The sequence below is a fragment of the Macaca fascicularis genome, chromosome 13, assembly GCF_037993035.2.
Source record: "Macaca fascicularis isolate 582-1 chromosome 13, T2T-MFA8v1.1".
Classification (NCBI taxonomy): Eukaryota; Metazoa; Chordata; class Mammalia; order Primates; family Cercopithecidae; genus Macaca; species Macaca fascicularis.
In genome coordinates, this window is record NC_088387.1 from 61511203 (window position 1) to 61528045 (window position 16843).

The window sequence follows — 16843 nt, forward strand, 5'->3', positions numbered from 1 at the left end:
GTTCACAAATCTACTCATTTCCTATCAGCATTTTGTTTTTTGCTTGGGTTTGTCTATAAAGTAAAGTTAATGTATGCATGTAAACCAGCCTTGCAGATAACGCCCACCCCCATGTTTCCAGGCTACCCACAATATTACCAGTTTTCCCCTTGCTGTTTACCCATCTCTTTCTACAAAACAATAATCAAACAACAAATAAACAAGCAAATGAACCAAAGACCACCTCTCCCCATTCCTAAAACAAACCCTTTCCCTTTTGTCAAAAAGACCGAAATTGAAAACAAAACAGAAACTGTGGGAAATAACTCTCCACTCTTCTTTTGTTTCAGGCCTTGGGCCTGTTAACTATCTGCAAGGCTGTTGTAATGATGTTAATCTGTTTTAATGGAATTGAAATGTGATATCCTGTGGTTTATGATGCACGTTGTTTGTAGCTGTAGTGCTTGATTTTGGGTTTCTTTCACAGATAAACTTCTGCACTGGAGGGGCCTCTCCTCCCCTCGTTCTGCACATGGAGCTCTAATCCCCACGCCCGGGATGAGTGCAGAATATGCCCCGCAGGGTATTTGTAAGTTGAGCCTTATTTCTTCTACAAATGTCCATGTGTATAGAGATGACAGTTTCTGGAAATTGCCCTTACTTTTTAAGTACTGAACGGAGTTACTTCCAAAATAGATTGTCATATGTATTATTCCATTACTCACTTGGCAGACGCTCCCCACTCCACTCAGCCCCAGAGGGACTTCTTGCCTCCCCTTTTTCTTTCCTCACTGGAGGCTGGGAGCTGAAAGTAGCTCATCCCTGTGGGTCTTCTCCCCAGGGTCTTGTCTGGCTCCATGGCTAGTGATTGAATATGCCTGTGCCTTTGGAGCCCATTTTATTACTGGACATTCACTCCTGTGGCCTCATTTAGGACTTCGGGTATAGTCCAATGCACACATCTTTAGCCAAGGCCAGAATCAAAAGCAGTCAGTTTAGGGTTATTCCAGAGTTATTCTAATACATATTCCTTATGTATTTACATGTATATTTGTACATAGTATATTTTATATATACATGATCACACATAATTTTGACTTATTTTTCTCCTAGTTTTAGAGGAAAATGCACATCATTTTAGTTAAAATGTGAAGGTTCTACTATCACCACCACCACCACTACCACCACCATCACCACCATCACCACCACCACCACCACCACCACCACCACCATCACCATCACCACCAGTACCATCACCACCATCACCACCACCACCACCGCCACCACCACCACTACCACCACCATCACCACCACCACCATTTACTTGTTCAAGCGAGCTTTTATAGTAAGGACCATTTTATGAAACTTAAATTTGTCCATTTATACAAATGTTTTCTGAAAGATACTGTTTTAGAAAGTAATACAGTTTGCTTCTCTGTGTAGGAAGACATGGTATGAATCATGCATGGCTAAAGGGTTGGGGGGTGGGCAGTGATTCCGCCCTAAACACAAAAAAGCAGGTTCAAGAAGAAAAGAAGTGTGACCTCTAATTTTTATTTGAAAGTAAATGAAAAATAACCTGCTGTGGAAAGAAAAGAAAAGAAAAGGAAAAGGGTCATGGAAAGAGAATAACAAAGAGCAAGATGCCAGAGTTAAGGCTCTAAGGGGGACTGTTTTTAGACGGGAGGGAAATGACACTTATCCACCTTGTAAATGGTATCTGAAGAGCAGGGCATGCACCCTGAGACCAGAGTCAAAGCCAGTTGTTTATTTTTGTTAACTCCTAGGTAATCCTAGGTAACAAAGAGTTATTGTGTGAATTTCATAAGCCCTCAGGTCCTGAGGGCTGGGTGGTTCAGGGGTTAAAAGCACCTCATCTGCCCCCCTTCCCCAAGCTGGGCCTAAGCCTGGGTTAGGTCACAGATTGCAGAGGGTTTAGGGGGTTGGACTCAACGGTTTCTAGTCCCTGCATGCTGGCTGGGTGGGGAGAGCTCTCCTGTTGCTGGGGGCATCTGGGGCCTGCATGGGGCTGTGGGAACGGAGCCACTTTTGGAGGGAAGGGAAAGAAGGCAGTTGAGCAGTTGAGAGGAGGGTGGAGTTGAGAGGCCAAGGGCTGCTGGCCAGGGAAACATAGTTCTCTGTCTTCAGCCTGGTCTTCCTGAGGGCTGGGAGTTTGATTTGACTGGTAGGAAAGTCTGAGCTTGATAGGGAACTCCTGTCCTCTCCCACCTTCCCACAAAGGGAGGGTACATAGTTTACTGGTGCCCCTGCCGGCAGGACCAGTTTAGGAGTGACCAGAACAAGGTATGTGGAAATGGGTTGTGGGGGTCCAGAAAGCTCTAGAACAAATCTGATGCCCATTCCACTTGGCGGCATTAACCTGCTGCCCCCGGCTTCTAGAGCTCATAGCACTTCCCTTTGGCCGCCCTGCTGTGTGCCAGTCACCCCTGCTCTTTCACTACAGCCTCCTTTTGGCCTGGGTTAAGGCCTGGACTGGGACCTTCCTCTGGAAGCCGTGCGGGGTGTGTAATGTGGTTAGTCATTACCCTCAGTAATTAATCACCCCTGGTAGTAATGAAAATTCACATTCATGTTGGACCTGATAGTTTACAGAGGGCTTTTATATACTTCTGTCATTTGAACCTCCCAACAATTCTTTACAGGTACTGTTTTTATGCTCATTTTACAGATAGGAATTCTAAGACTCAGAGAAATCAAATGACTATCCCAGAGTTACAAGCTGGTGAATAATAGAGCTAGGGCTCCAGTCTCAGGCCTCCTTGTTCTTCTGAATCTTGAGCCTTAGATCACATGACTTTTTCACATTGGTGACATACTAGAAATGGGGGTCATTCCTTCCTATAAAGTAAAATGAAATAAGATAAAAGTCAGTAGGTGGGCTAATAGCTGATTTTAACCCTTTTGGTGCCTCAAGTTCCTATGCTTAGGGGCCAGGTGTCAGTTTATTGCTTTAAATCAAAACAATCCCTGTAAATGCCCAATGAGGCTCTCAAATTGAGAAGTTGATTTTCATCAGAGTAAATGAAGAATATTATTATATTTTACACATCAATAAATCAATGTAGCCCTAATTTTGCCACACAGGAAATCAATTCTGGTCTTTCTAAATCATCAAAGATGTTATGAACAAAGTAATTTCACAAATTATGGCAAGTAACACATTTATTGATGACTGCAGTTTAGGAATTTAGAATCTGTGAGCACTGTAATATAATATGGTACACCGGCACGAGCTGAGTGAAATACAGATTATATGGTGAAATTGTAATGCATCATTTGCTATTAGTGGACTGGTAATAATTACCAGTTTCAAAGCAGCTCTCTCCATGTAATCTTTAGTCTCAATCGTAACAGCCCTTCTCATTGACATTATGATTACACTAGCTGCCCTCATGATCTAGAATATCTAGTTGATGGGAATACTAAAATGCGATAGTGAAAACTGTATGTTGTATGCTCATTATAAGATAAAATGCCATTTTCTCTGACCTGATGTATGAGAGAGAGGGAGGATAACATCACAGTGTTAACATACTGTAGCATGATCACATAACTAGCTCTGAAAAAAAGTTTAGGACGCTCAGGGCAGCAAAATAAAATGGACTTTTCTCATTTAAGCCTTTTTGAAAGGATACAAATGAGATCCTTGATGTAGTGCTGTATGCCACAGATTTTGGCATTTATCAATGACTACATTCATGGCACATGTGAAACCAGCACCACTAATTATGAGTCCAGTCCTGGATTTCTATCGATTTTTTTTATAAGGTAAAATATAATTTTAAGGCATTTGGAGTGATGAACGTGTTAAGGACTTGCATTATCAGACAAATCTTTTTACTTGCCCAACTCAGATTGTCGGGCTACATGGGTATGATAGTCATGCAGAGACCTAGGGAGGACAAGGAGGAAGCCACAGAGGATCATGTAGTTGGAACCAGATAATTTTTTTTCCAGCCTATTTGGGACCCAAGTCATTGTTCAACAACAACAAAAAATTTATGAAAATGCTGTCAATGAAGCTTTTTATTTCCCTTTGAAGAGAGGAGGCAAACAAAAATAGGCAGATAATGTGATACTAATGTCAGCGTTTTCTTTCAAAATCTTTCTGCCTTTTTTCCCCCTTCCACATTAGACAAATGTTTGAAATCTAATTTTGGTATCTTACCATCTAATCTTGTTTAAGAGATTTACCCAGGAGTGGGATATATTGAGTGGGATTATAAATGCATTGTAAAGTAAATTACAAGGTCAAGGCAGGAGTCCATTATTGAGACAAGTGCTTGAGCAAGGCTGGCTTGTTTTGGAATACCAGTGTTTGGGGGCTCCTGAGAAGACCCTGCCAGCTTTTCTTTCTGACTTGCTAAATGGAGGCATCATATAATTGATTAATTCCTCATTCTCACTATTAACCTCCCTGGTAGATTTTTATTTTTTTTTTCCCTTCTTAGAAAGTTAACTGACAAATACTAGCTGTGGCCTTAAGGAACTCTTGTAGCCTTTCTTTTAAAAGAAGGAGAAAAGTTTGTTATTTCTCAGTTGTATTTTAAGGTTTTTTTCAGAATCCATGGGAAGTTTTCTGTTTTTCTCATCCTTGTCCTTTGGCTACCATTACTTCTGCCCTTTTTAATGTTGTACTTGACTAGTAAACTGTTGGTTAGTTATTCCATATATATATATATATATATATATATATATATATATATTTAATTTAGCTATCTCCCCATATATATTTAATTTAGCCATCTCCCCAAATGAAAGATTTTGTGAAGTCAAGCTGGCCCTTCTTTGCCAAAGTGGCATTTACCACTCTTGGGTTCTTTTCAGCAAGGGAAATAATGTGACTTAAGCAGGGCCCCTCTCCAGACGGCTTGGCTACTGGCCAGAGTTGACTAGCTGAACTGTATCTTTCTGTTTCTTTCTCAACTGGAGCTGAGTCTCAGCCGAGGGCGCAGGATGTTGTATAATTTGGTTCACGTTGTTAGCCTCTCAAAATAATGAGGAGGAGGATAGTGTAGCATTTCTCAGCCTGCTGCCTGTCATGGTGCTGGCTGCTTTAACTGTTCCTTAAACTAGGATGCTGTGTCTGCTTAAGTCGGCACCAGCCACTCCTCCTAACTTTTCCAGACTTGCATTTGTCTGACTGGGGGACAACTCCTAAAGATTGGATACAGCCTATCCATTAGATCTGAATGAAGTTTTTCTTTCAGATTTTTAAACATTCTTTGAGATAAAAATGGGCGTTCCCATGGGGTGTTGTGGAACCAAAATTGGGACTCACTGATCCTCCCACAATCTGGGATGTGAGAATGTTGCTAGTCTTTTTTCCATGGAAGTATTTTATGAGTACCCTCTCATTTTAACAATATCAACAATTAGTGTGTTTCAGACTAAGACTGAAAGCATCTCTAGGGCCATATAACATTGTAGTGAGTTGACCTTCTCCCCTTTTTTTGAATCTCTATGAAATGTTTGCCTATTTAGAAAGCTCACCTGCCACCCAGGGGGGAATAGAAAGCTGGGATTTAGGAAGCCAAAAAGTTTCCTTGGGTCACCTTGTCCAAGTTTCTCACTTAACAAAGAGGAAACAGAGGCACATGGAGATGAGATGGCTTGCCCCAAACTACAGCTGATGGGACTGGAAAGTTTAGAAGACATTTGTTTAGGTGCCTAGAATGTAGGGACCTTCATTCTCAAGCCAGAACTGGCCAGGATTTTTCTGCTTTGGGGACTGGATATCAAATTCCTAGAACTGAGTTTAATGGCAGGAAGACTGATTGGACCAATATTTACTGGGTACCCATGCTCAGACGTGCCAGGCACAGGAGTAGGTCAGTGAGGGTTTAGGCCTTGGGGTTGAGGGGTGGGGCCAGGGAAGGCTGGAGGTGGAACATAAATAAGCAATTGCTGATGCCCGCCTCAGTGATTAAACATTGATGTTGGTGTTGTATTATTTTGCAGGTAAAGATGAGCCCAGCAGCTACACATGTACAACTTGCAAACAGCCATTCACCAGTGCATGGTTTCTCTTGCAACACGCACAGAACACTCATGGATTAAGAATCTACTTAGAAAGCGAACACGGAAGTCCCCTGACCCCGCGGGTTGGTATCCCTTCAGGACTAGGTGCAGAATGTCCTTCCCAGCCACCTCTCCATGGGATTCATATTGCAGACAATAACCCCTTTAACCTGCTAAGAATACCAGGATCAGTATCGAGAGAGGCTTCCGGCCTGGCAGAAGGGCGCTTTCCACCCACTCCCCCCCTGTTTAGTCCACCACCGAGACATCACTTGGACCCCCACCGCATAGAGCGCCTGGGGGCGGAAGAGATGGCCCTGGCCACCCATCACCCGAGTGCCTTTGACAGGGTGCTGCGGTTGAATCCAATGGCTATGGAGCCTCCCGCCATGGATTTCTCTAGGAGACTTAGAGAGCTGGCAGGGAACACGTCTAGCCCACCGCTGTCCCCAGGCCGGCCCAGCCCTATGCAAAGGTTACTGCAACCATTCCAGCCAGGTAGCAAGCCGCCCTTCCTGGCGACGCCCCCCCTCCCTCCTCTGCAATCCGCCCCTCCTCCCTCCCAGCCCCCGGTCAAGTCCAAGTCATGCGAGTTCTGCGGCAAGACGTTCAAATTTCAGAGCAACCTGGTGGTGCACCGGCGCAGCCACACGGGCGAGAAGCCCTACAAGTGCAACCTGTGCGACCACGCGTGCACCCAGGCCAGCAAGCTGAAGCGTCACATGAAGACGCACATGCACAAATCATCCCCCATGACGGTCAAGTCCGACGACGGTCTCTCTACCGCCAGCTCCCCGGAACCCGGCACCAGCGACCTGGTGGGCAGCGCCAGCAGCGCGCTCAAGTCCGTGGTGGCCAAGTTCAAGAGCGAGAACGACCCCAACCTGATCCCGGAGAACGGGGATGAGGAGGAAGAGGAGGACGACGAGGAAGAGGAAGAAGAGGAGGAAGAGGAGGAGGAGGAGCTGACGGAGAGCGAGAGGGTGGACTACGGCTTCGGGCTGAGCCTGGAGGCGGCGCGCCACCACGAGAACAGCTCGCGGGGCGCGGTGGTGGGCGTGGGCGACGAGAGCCGCGCCCTGCCCGACGTCATGCAGGGCATGGTGCTCAGCTCCATGCAGCACTTCAGCGAGGCCTTCCACCAGGTCCTGGGCGAGAAGCATAAGCGCGGCCACCTGGCCGAGGCCGAGGGCCACAGGGACACTTGCGACGAAGACTCGGTGGCCGGCGAGTCGGACCGCATAGACGATGGCACTGTTAACGGCCGTGGCTGCTCCCCGGGCGAGTCGGCCTCGGGGGGCCTGTCCAAAAAGCTGCTGCTGGGCAGCCCCAGCTCGCTGAGCCCCTTCTCTAAGCGCATCAAGCTCGAGAAGGAGTTCGACCTGCCCCCGGCAGCGATGCCCAACACGGAGAACGTGTACTCGCAGTGGCTCGCCGGCTACGCGGCCTCCAGGCAGCTCAAAGATCCCTTCCTTAGCTTCGGAGACTCCAGACAATCGCCTTTTGCCTCCTCGTCGGAGCACTCCTCGGAGAACGGGAGCTTGCGCTTCTCCACACCGCCCGGGGAGCTGGACGGAGGGATCTCGGGGCGCAGCGGCACGGGAAGTGGAGGGAGCACGCCCCATATTAGTGGTCCGGGCCCGGGCAGGCCCAGCTCAAAAGAGGGCAGACGCAGCGACACTTGTGAGTACTGTGGGAAAGTCTTCAAGAACTGTAGCAATCTCACTGTCCACAGGAGAAGCCACACGGGCGAAAGGCCTTATAAATGCGAGCTGTGCAACTATGCCTGTGCCCAGAGTAGCAAGCTCACCAGGCACATGAAAACGCATGGCCAGGTGGGGAAGGACGTTTACAAATGTGAAATTTGTAAGATGCCTTTTAGCGTGTACAGTACCCTGGAGAAACACATGAAAAAATGGCACAGTGATCGAGTGTTGAATAATGATATAAAAACTGAATAGAGGTATATTAATACCCCTCCCTCACTCCCACCTGACACCCCCTTTTTCACCACTCCCCTTCCCCATCGCCCTCCAGCCCCACTCCCTGTAGGATTTTTTTCTAGTCCCATGTGATTTAAACAAACAAACAAACAAACAGAAGTAATGAAGCTAAGAATATGAGAGTGCTTGTCACCAGCACACCTGTTTTTTTTTTCTTTTTCTTTTTCTTTTTTCTTTTTCCTTTTTTTTTTCCTTTATGTTCTCACCGTTTGAATGCATGATCTGTATGGGGCAATACTATTGCATTTTACGCAAACTTTGAGCCTTTCTCTTGTGCAATAATTTACATGTTGTGTATGTTTTTTTTTAAACTTAGACAGCATGTATGGTATGTTATGGCTATTTTAAATTGTCCCTAATTCGTTGCTGAGCAAACATGTTGCTGTTTCCAGTTCCGTTCTGAGAGAAAAAGAGAGAGAGAGAAAAAGACCATGCTGCATACATTCTGTAATACATATCATGTACAGTTTTATTTTATAACGTGAGGAGGAAAAACAGTCTTTGGATTAACCCTCTATAGACAGAACAGATAGCACGGAAAAAAAATCTCTATGAGCTAAATGTCTGTCTCTAAAGGGTTAAATGTATCAATTGGAGAGGAAGAAGAAAAGGCCTTGAATTGACAAACTAACAGAAAAACAGAACAAGTTTATTCTATCATTTGGTTTTAAAATATGAGTGCCTTGGATCTATTAAAACCACATTGATGGTTCTTTCTACTTGTTATAAACTTGTAGCTTAATTCAGCATTGGGTGAGGTAATAAACCTTAGGAACTAGCATATAATTCTATATTGTATTTCTCACAACAATGGCTACCTAAAAATATGACCCATTATGTCCTAGTTAATCATCATTTTTCCTTTAGTTTAATTTTATAAACAAAACTGATTATACCAGTATAAAAGCTACTTTGCTCCTGGTGAGAGCTTAAAAGAAATGGGCTGTTTTGCCCAAAGTTTTATTTTTTTTAAACAGTGATTAAATTGAATGTGTAATGTGCAAAAGCCCTGGAACGCAATTAAATACACTAGTAAGGAGTTCATTTTATGAAGATATTTGCTTTAATAATGTCTCTTTAAAAATTCTGGCACCAAAAGAAATAGATCCAGATCTACTTGGTTGTCAAGTGGACAATCAAATGATAAACTTTAAGACCTTGGATACCATATTGAAAGGAAGAGGCTGACAATAAGGTTTGACAGAGGGGAACAGAAGAAAATAATATGATTTATTAGCACAACGTGGTACTATTTGCCATTTAAAACTAGAACAGGTATATAAGCTAATATTGATACAATGATGATTAACTATGAATTCTTAAGACTTGCGTTTAAATGTGACATTCTTAAAAAAAGAAGAGAAAGAATTTTAAGAGTAGCAGTATATATGTCTGTGCTCCCTAAAAGTTGTACTTCATTTCTTTTCCATACACTGTGTGCTATTTGTGTTAACATGGAAGAGGATTCATTGTTTTTGTTTTTATTTTTTTAATTTTTTCTTTTTTATTAAGCTAGCATCTGCCCCAGTTGGTGTTCAAATAGCACTTGACTCTGCCTGTGATATCTGTATCTTTTCTCTAATCAGAGATACAGAGGTTGAGTATAAAATAAACCTGCTCAGATAGGACAATTAAGTGCACTGTACAATTTTCCCAGTTTACAGGTCTATACTTAAGGGAAAAGTTGCAAGAATGCTGAAAAAAAAATTGAACACAATCTCATTGAGGAGCATTTTTAAAAAACTAAAAAAAAAAAAAACTTTGCCAGCCATTTACTTGACTATTGAGCTTACTTACTTGGACGCAACATTGCAAGCGCTGTGAATGGAAACAGAATACACTTAACATAGAAATGAATGATTGCTTTCGCTTCTACAGTGCAAGGATTTTTTTGTACAAAACTTTTTTAAATATAAATGTTAAGAAAAAATTTTTTAAAAAAACACTTCATTATGTTTAGGGGGGAACTGCATTTTAGGGTTCCATTGTCTTGGTGGTGTTACAAGACTTGTTATCCATTTAAAAATGGTAGTGGAAATTCTATGCCTTGGATACACACCGCTCTTCAGGTTGTAAAAAAAAAAAACATACATTGGGGAAAGGTTTAAGATTATATAGTACTTAAATATAGGAAAATGCACACTCATGTTGATTCCTATGCTAAAATACATTTATGGTCTTTTTTCTGTATTTCTAGAATGGTATTTGAATTAAATGTTCATCTAGTGTTAGGCACTATAGTATTTATATTGAAGCTTGTATTTTTAACTGTTGCTTGTTCTCTTAAAAGGTATCAATGTACCTTTTTCGGTAGTGGAAAAAAAAAAAAGACAGGCTGCCACAGTATATTTTTTTAATTTGGCAGGATAATATACTGCAAATTATTTGTATGCTTCAAAAAAAAGAGAGAAACAAAAACGTGTGACATTACAGATGAGAAGCCATATAATGGCGGTTTGGGGGAGCCTGCTAGAATGTCACATGGATGGCTGTCATAGGGGTTGTACATATCCTTTTTTGTTCCTTTTTCCTGCTGCCATACTGTATGCAGTACTGCAAGCTAATAACGTTGGTTTGTTATGTAGTGTGCTTTTTGTCCCTTTCCTTCTATCACCCTACATTCCAGCATCTTACCTTCATATGCAGTAAAAGAAAGAAAGAAAAAAAAAAGGAAAAAAAAAAAAAACCAATGTTTTGCAGTTTTTTTCATTGCCAAAAACTAAATGGTGCTTTATATTTAGATTGGAAAGAATTTCATATGCAAAGCATATTAAAGAGAAAGCCCGCTTTAGTCAATACTTTTTTGTAAATGGCAATGCAGAATATTTTGTTATTGGCCTTTTCTATTCCTGTAATGAAAGCTGTTTGTCGTAACTTGAAATTTTATCTTTTACTATGGGAGTCACTATTTATTATTGCTTATGTGCCCTGTTCAAAACAGAGGCACTTAATTTGATCTTTTATTTTTCTTTGTTTTTATTTTTTTTTTTATTTAGATGACCAAAGGTCATTACAACCTGGCTTTTTATTGTATTTGTTTCTGGTCTTTGTTAAGTTCTATTGGAAAAACCACTGTCTGTGTTTTTTTGGCAGTTGTCTGCATTAACCTGTTCATACACCCATTTTGTCCCTTTATTGAAAAAAATAAAAAAAATTAAAGTACACATTGTAAGCTTCTTGTGTCCTCATTTGACACACTCTGTAAATTACTTTCAAGAAAATAACAGGTTTTAAGAGAAGGCCAGTCAGTCTTTTTCAGGATTATTTCTATGGGCATTCTGATGCGTGTATTATACCCTAAAGGAACATAAAGTACTTACTATATTAAAATAGACATATCTCAAACCCTGGACATAGTTTTAAGGCTTTACAGTTCTAGAATAGTTTTAAGAAATGGAAGGTGTTTTCAGTCTGATGTTAAAAACTTACTCCATCTCTTAGCAGAAATCCATTCAAATATAAGTGAAAAAACTTGCTGGTAATAGCATCTTAAACTTTTATTTCCTTTAAATTTTTTGCTGTTCTTGTTGTCTAAAAGTTCTTTTCTATTCTCCCATCCTTGCTTTATCTTAGAACATAATGTAAAATATATATATATTTTTTAAATCAGCTCTTTGGTTTCCATGTAAGAGTCTTTTCTTGTAACAAAATAACCCCACTTTTCAAATCTAAAAATCTGGAAACAAAGGCATCAGGTTTTGTTTTTTGGTTTTTGTTTCTTTTAAAAGGGGAGAAAAAAAGAGAGAGAGAGAGAAAAGAAAAGAAAGCAGCCACTAGGGGTTTAGTCAGACATAGTGAAATCTTTGGAATCAGCCACTGATTTCCTGAGATGAGTAGTGGTTTGCCTTGTGGTTCTGAGATCCCAGGAACCCTAGATGCTACAGATTACTTTAGGTGTTTTGATAGGGTCTTCCTGGATGACAGCAAATAAGGGTGGGAATACCCTTCAGTTATCTTCTGACCAGCCAGTTAGGTCTATTTTAAAAATCCTTCCTTAGAAATCTGTGTTGTCGATTTTACAAATACTGCATGTTGCAGCATCTATTTGCTTTACTAAACACATACCTCTGTGATATCGTCTCCCTGTTCCCAGTGTAGATGAACGAATACGACATTGTTCTTATTTTTGTAAAAAACCAAAACAAAAGCCATTCTGTTGTCTTCTTGTGGTAGCATTTTTTGTTGCTCAGTTCTTATGCCCTAGTGCCTGTGAGGTGGCCTTTTCATGTCATGCCTTTTATCTGAGGCAAGAATAGTTTTATCTTTCCAAAGTGTAGAGAAAGTCAATGTTTTCTGAAAAGCCAGTTTGGGTGGGAAGGAGAGAGTGGGGCTAGAGGAATCCACTGCGAAAGGATGTTGGAGAACATTACACAGGAGTTGGGGTGGGGCTGGCGTGCGGTACCTTGAGAACTTGATGTTTGTCACTGAACTTAGAAAAGATATACTGTATGTGTTTTGGATTAGGTTTCTCCAAAACTGAACCCAAAATGCTGCTCAAGACAGATAGAAATAATTCCCCAGTGCCATGCCAGCTTTAGATGTGGTGACTTCAACTCCACCATATTAAATGTCCATAAAACCTCCGTGTGTCCCTATTACTCTTTTATTAGGAGCTATGAGTGCAACTGTGCAGGTTTTATATACAGTATTCATTTTAATTTCTCAGTATATGATGCTCTTAGCATAATTAGGTTTTGCATCCTGACAGACAGAATTAATGGTGGATATTGTATACTTGTCTGTTCAAATTTCTTAAATCAAATGGGGAATGGGGAGGAGTGCAAACATCTGGTGATAAATCACAGATTATGTTTGATTTACATGGTCCCAAAGTTAAACAAATTTATTGGGAGACGGGTTCTTCAGGTTACTCAGTCTCCTAACTTATTGAAATCTTCTGATAAAATATTATTTCTGAAGCTGATGAACAATAGAAGCATGAGAACCTAGCCAACATGAATATCACTTATAAATGACACTTTGTATCCAGAACTCTAAAATTTAAAACCTTAATATAAAATAACATACAAATTTCCAACAATAAGATGAATTCATGATCTATTTTTTTTTAAATGAGGAACTACTAAGAACATTAATGTCTCTTAAAATCCTCAAGTAAGTTTTCGTAACAGGCTTGACGTGCTGATGGAATGTTTCCTACATACCTGAAGTCCTGATGCTTAAAATGTTCTTTTAAATCTTCATTTGAGAACAACTTAATAAACAGGAATACAGCAAATTCTATTTCTCACAGATTTTAAATCAGAAACTCTTCCAGTGCCTCTGTTACCTCCTTCCTGAACCCATTTGCTATCCTTTCTTTGTTTAGGACCTACAAAAGGGCTGGAACCAACACGTTACAAAGGTTACTAAGAAGTGAGGTGAACACAGTTCTTCATTTGCACTGGCCATGGCAGGAAGTGTGAAGTAGTTGAGTTTTTCCCAGGGCATTCTGTAGATATAGAACTGTTTATTTAAATACCGTTTTTGTATATGCAATAAGTACATTTTGTATATATTCATAATGCTAGAAGTGAGAATTTGAAAGGAAGTGGCGGGAGGTGGCTTAGGTATAATTCCAATTGGAGAAATAAGGAAATGAGGTGGTTTATTCACAGACACAGTTTGCTGAAAAGTACTGGGATTATTTTGGGCCTTCCTGAAAAGGAGTTGAGAAGCCTCAGGCCCCATCCTCTCCTGCTTGTAGCCCTTTGCTCACAGGGACTGAGGGAGGAAATACAGTGTTTTCTTGTTTTAAGTCTCCTTCCCCCTCCGTACACACACGAACATGACTTCTTATGATTGTGTTGTAACTGTATGTTCCTCATTACGATTCTGTTACTCCATTGTCCCTGGGCCTGGTGTGTTCAGGAATGTACCCATCCCATTCTCTTTTTTTCAGACAACTTCCTGTGAAAAAAATTGTGGGAACTTTGCCGATATGAGGATGGGATTGGCAGAGTTCTCTCAACCTGCTTGGAAAAATGTTTCTTAAAAGATTGCTAACTTTTAAAAGGCATGAGCCATCTAGCAGATTTTCCTAGGTGTCTCCTAAAGCCCTGCATCTTTCCCAGTTGAGAATAAACAACCCATTGTTAGAGAAATGGACATCAGAACACATAGAGGGAATTGAGATGATGTGTATTTACTCTAGGGCTGCTATAGCTATGAACTGTGGACATGGGTTGTCGGGTCTGCACTTCTGCTTGCTGGCATCTCGTTATCCCATTAGCCCGCTGTTTCATTTACTACATACAGCACATGGGCAGTGACTCAGCCTTTAGAGGGATGGGACTGTTTCTCTCTCTCTCTCTTTCTCTCTCTCTATTTCCCAGTGTCATCTACAGTCATGGGATACCATTAATTCCTCCCTTCCAAATGGGAAAGAGACCAATCCAGTTCACACGGGTCATTGTACTTAAGAACCTAAACTTGGCTGAATACAGCTCGATGGTTGATCCAAATACTGTTTTTCCTTTCTGTAAAGTGGCAAAAACTATTTCAAGGGAGCACGTGTATCAGATCTTTCATAGGGATGGTAGAAGAGGCAAATTAAGCCATTTCCCCAAGTGTCCTCTAAAGCGGGAGCCCCTAAACCCTTAGGGGGCTGTGCTTTTTTAAATAGCTGTGAACGTGGTACATGCCCATGATACACTTTGTCTATTAGGGCTTTGAATATTGGTAGCAGGTTGGACGAAGGGGTTTGATTGGGTTTCAGCTAAAGGGGCCTCGACGACAGTGACTTAGCGCTGGACTGGGAATGGGATTCCCCAGAACCCACCTGGACACAGCATGCCCCTCAGCCCAGGTCTCCGCTGCTCTGCTCAGGGGTGGGATGCGTGAGAGCAGCTGAGCTCCAGACCCCGGGCCTCCTGCGGCGCCAAGTCAGGGGAGAGGAGGCCCCAGGCCCCTGCTTCGGGTCGCCATGGCAACGAGGCCTGGAATGCCACAGTGGTAGCCCTCTTCCTCGGCACATCCGGACTCCCAGTTCTGCTGCTTCAAGTCAATGTCCACAGCAAGGGAGGAACCCCGGAGGAAAATAACCACTCCCTTCTTCCCTTCACCATTGCCTTCCCCCTTCCAAAAAAGAAAAGAAAACTGCATGTTTGAAAGAAACTACAGGCAGTTTTTGGTGCAATTTGAGAGCAACTCTTTTGGGTTCTGGTTTTCTCTTCAGAGATTTGTTCGCCTCTTGTAAATCATTGGCTGCTTTGACGTTGAACTTGATGACATTTCATGTTTTCGTTGTGCTGCTTTTACATCAGTTTTAATTTTTTGTTTCTTTATAATTTTATTATTATTTTGAGAAGGTGTCCCCTTTCCCTCCTCCCTCTCCCGCTCTCCTCAACCAAAGGACTGTTTCTTACTAAGTTTTCTCAGTCATAAGGGCAAGTGTTTCCTTCCAGGTGTGTCCCGAGTTTATTAGGACTATCATACAATTGGGCAGGGGTGGGGGGACCTGGGTCCTCCTTGGGGGGACGGAAGGGAGGGAGGCGTGGGAAGACCACTCAGTGGTCAGAGATACTTGGGGAGGGGAGACTGAGTTTGAAATCATGCTTAAGATGCCAGTGGCTCGACCTGTGGTTGGTTTAAGTTCTAATTTTTAAAAGCTAGTTAGAGAACAGAAAATCATTGGGCCAAGTCACACCTGTATTTTTTTTTTCCCCCTCCTCTGTCTCCAACCTCTTTCTAGGTTCTTCACACACCCCCATTCGGCGTAGTACCCAGAGAGCTCAAGATGTGTGGCAGTTTTCGGATGGAAGCTCGAGAGCCCTTAAGTTCTGAGAAAATTTGAAGCCCCCAGGGGCGGGGTGGACGCGTGCCGCCCAGTCGACGTCAGCGTGGTCTGTCATCCTGCTAGTTTGTGATGTTTTCTGACAGTAGCCTCCAAGAAGCCGTTGTGCGAAGACAGAGTCCTGCAGAGTCCTTCCAGCCTGGACCTGCAGTGCCATTTTATTTATATTTTTTAATAAAAAGTAAAAACAAAAAAACAGACCCACATTGGAACAGTGAATCAGTCCCATAGAGAGGGCCCGTGGACCATCGCTGTCATGAGTGATGCCCTGGCCCTTCTGAAACCAGCCAACCTAATTACCCGTATTGTGGAAATGCGCATGAGTCCCCACCCCTTGTTTCTATACATTCTATGTTGTCTTTTAAAAAGTGTGCTTAACATTGACACAATAAATGTTGGAGCTTTAGGTGGTGTTTGCTTGTTCTTTAATTTTTAATGCTTATAAGACAATGCAGCTGCTTATGACTTTGTATTTCTGTACCCGTTTCCTACAGACACCCATCGGGTGGGTAGGAGGAACAGATTTGAGAAATGGGCAGGAGATGTAGGAGGGGAACTAGGTTACCACTTATCAGATGGCATAAATTTTCAAGGAGAATCAAAATGCAAAACTTAGGAATAAATCATAGCAATATCATAATTAATGTAGTAGTAGTGTTGCTGTTTATTAATGCTGAAGTGTGGTTTTCCTAACTGTCTGACTTATAATTTGCATGCCATTAAATAATGCATAAAATGGCACGCCGAATCCTGTTTTTCAAATATATGCTTTTGGTGGCTACCATGCAGGATTTGAATTTGTCTTTTAATTTAGCTTAGGAAAGATAACGTCACTGGGTGAGCGGTAAATCCTAAAGAAGGTGATAAATGTCAGTAGTTGCTCATTAAATATTCTAATTTTAGGTTCCCAAACCTTCAGGAAATATATCTTAATGCAGAAAACAAACATAAAGCTTCTTTAGTACTTACATCAGGAAATTTGGGGCAGATTTTAGAGGGGTGAAATTATAGGAGGAAAGAGGTT

General features: G+C 41.9%; 1 protein-coding gene across 23 annotated transcripts in view; it reads left to right on the forward strand.

Annotated features, from left to right (window-relative positions):
• Nucleotides 1–16225, forward strand: part of BCL11A (BCL11 transcription factor A) — a 100612-nt gene extending 84387 nt beyond the window's left edge. For 5 of the 23 annotated variants that reach the window (XM_074011711.1, XM_015433639.3, XM_065527071.2 and 2 more), the window contains 3 exons: nucleotides 467–568; nucleotides 5962–7704; nucleotides 15718–16225. In XM_074011711.1, the coding sequence (XP_073867812.1) occupies nucleotides 467–568; nucleotides 5962–7704; nucleotides 15718–15809 (1937 nt within the window). In that variant the 3' untranslated portion in view covers nucleotides 15810–16225. Of the gene's footprint in view, nucleotides 1–466; nucleotides 569–5961; nucleotides 7985–15717 lie in introns of all 23 variants that reach the window. The other 18 variants (XM_045369253.2, XM_045369252.2, XM_045369257.3 and 15 more) reach the window with 7 other exon arrangements.
• The last annotated feature ends 618 nt before the right edge of the window (nucleotides 16226–16843 follow it).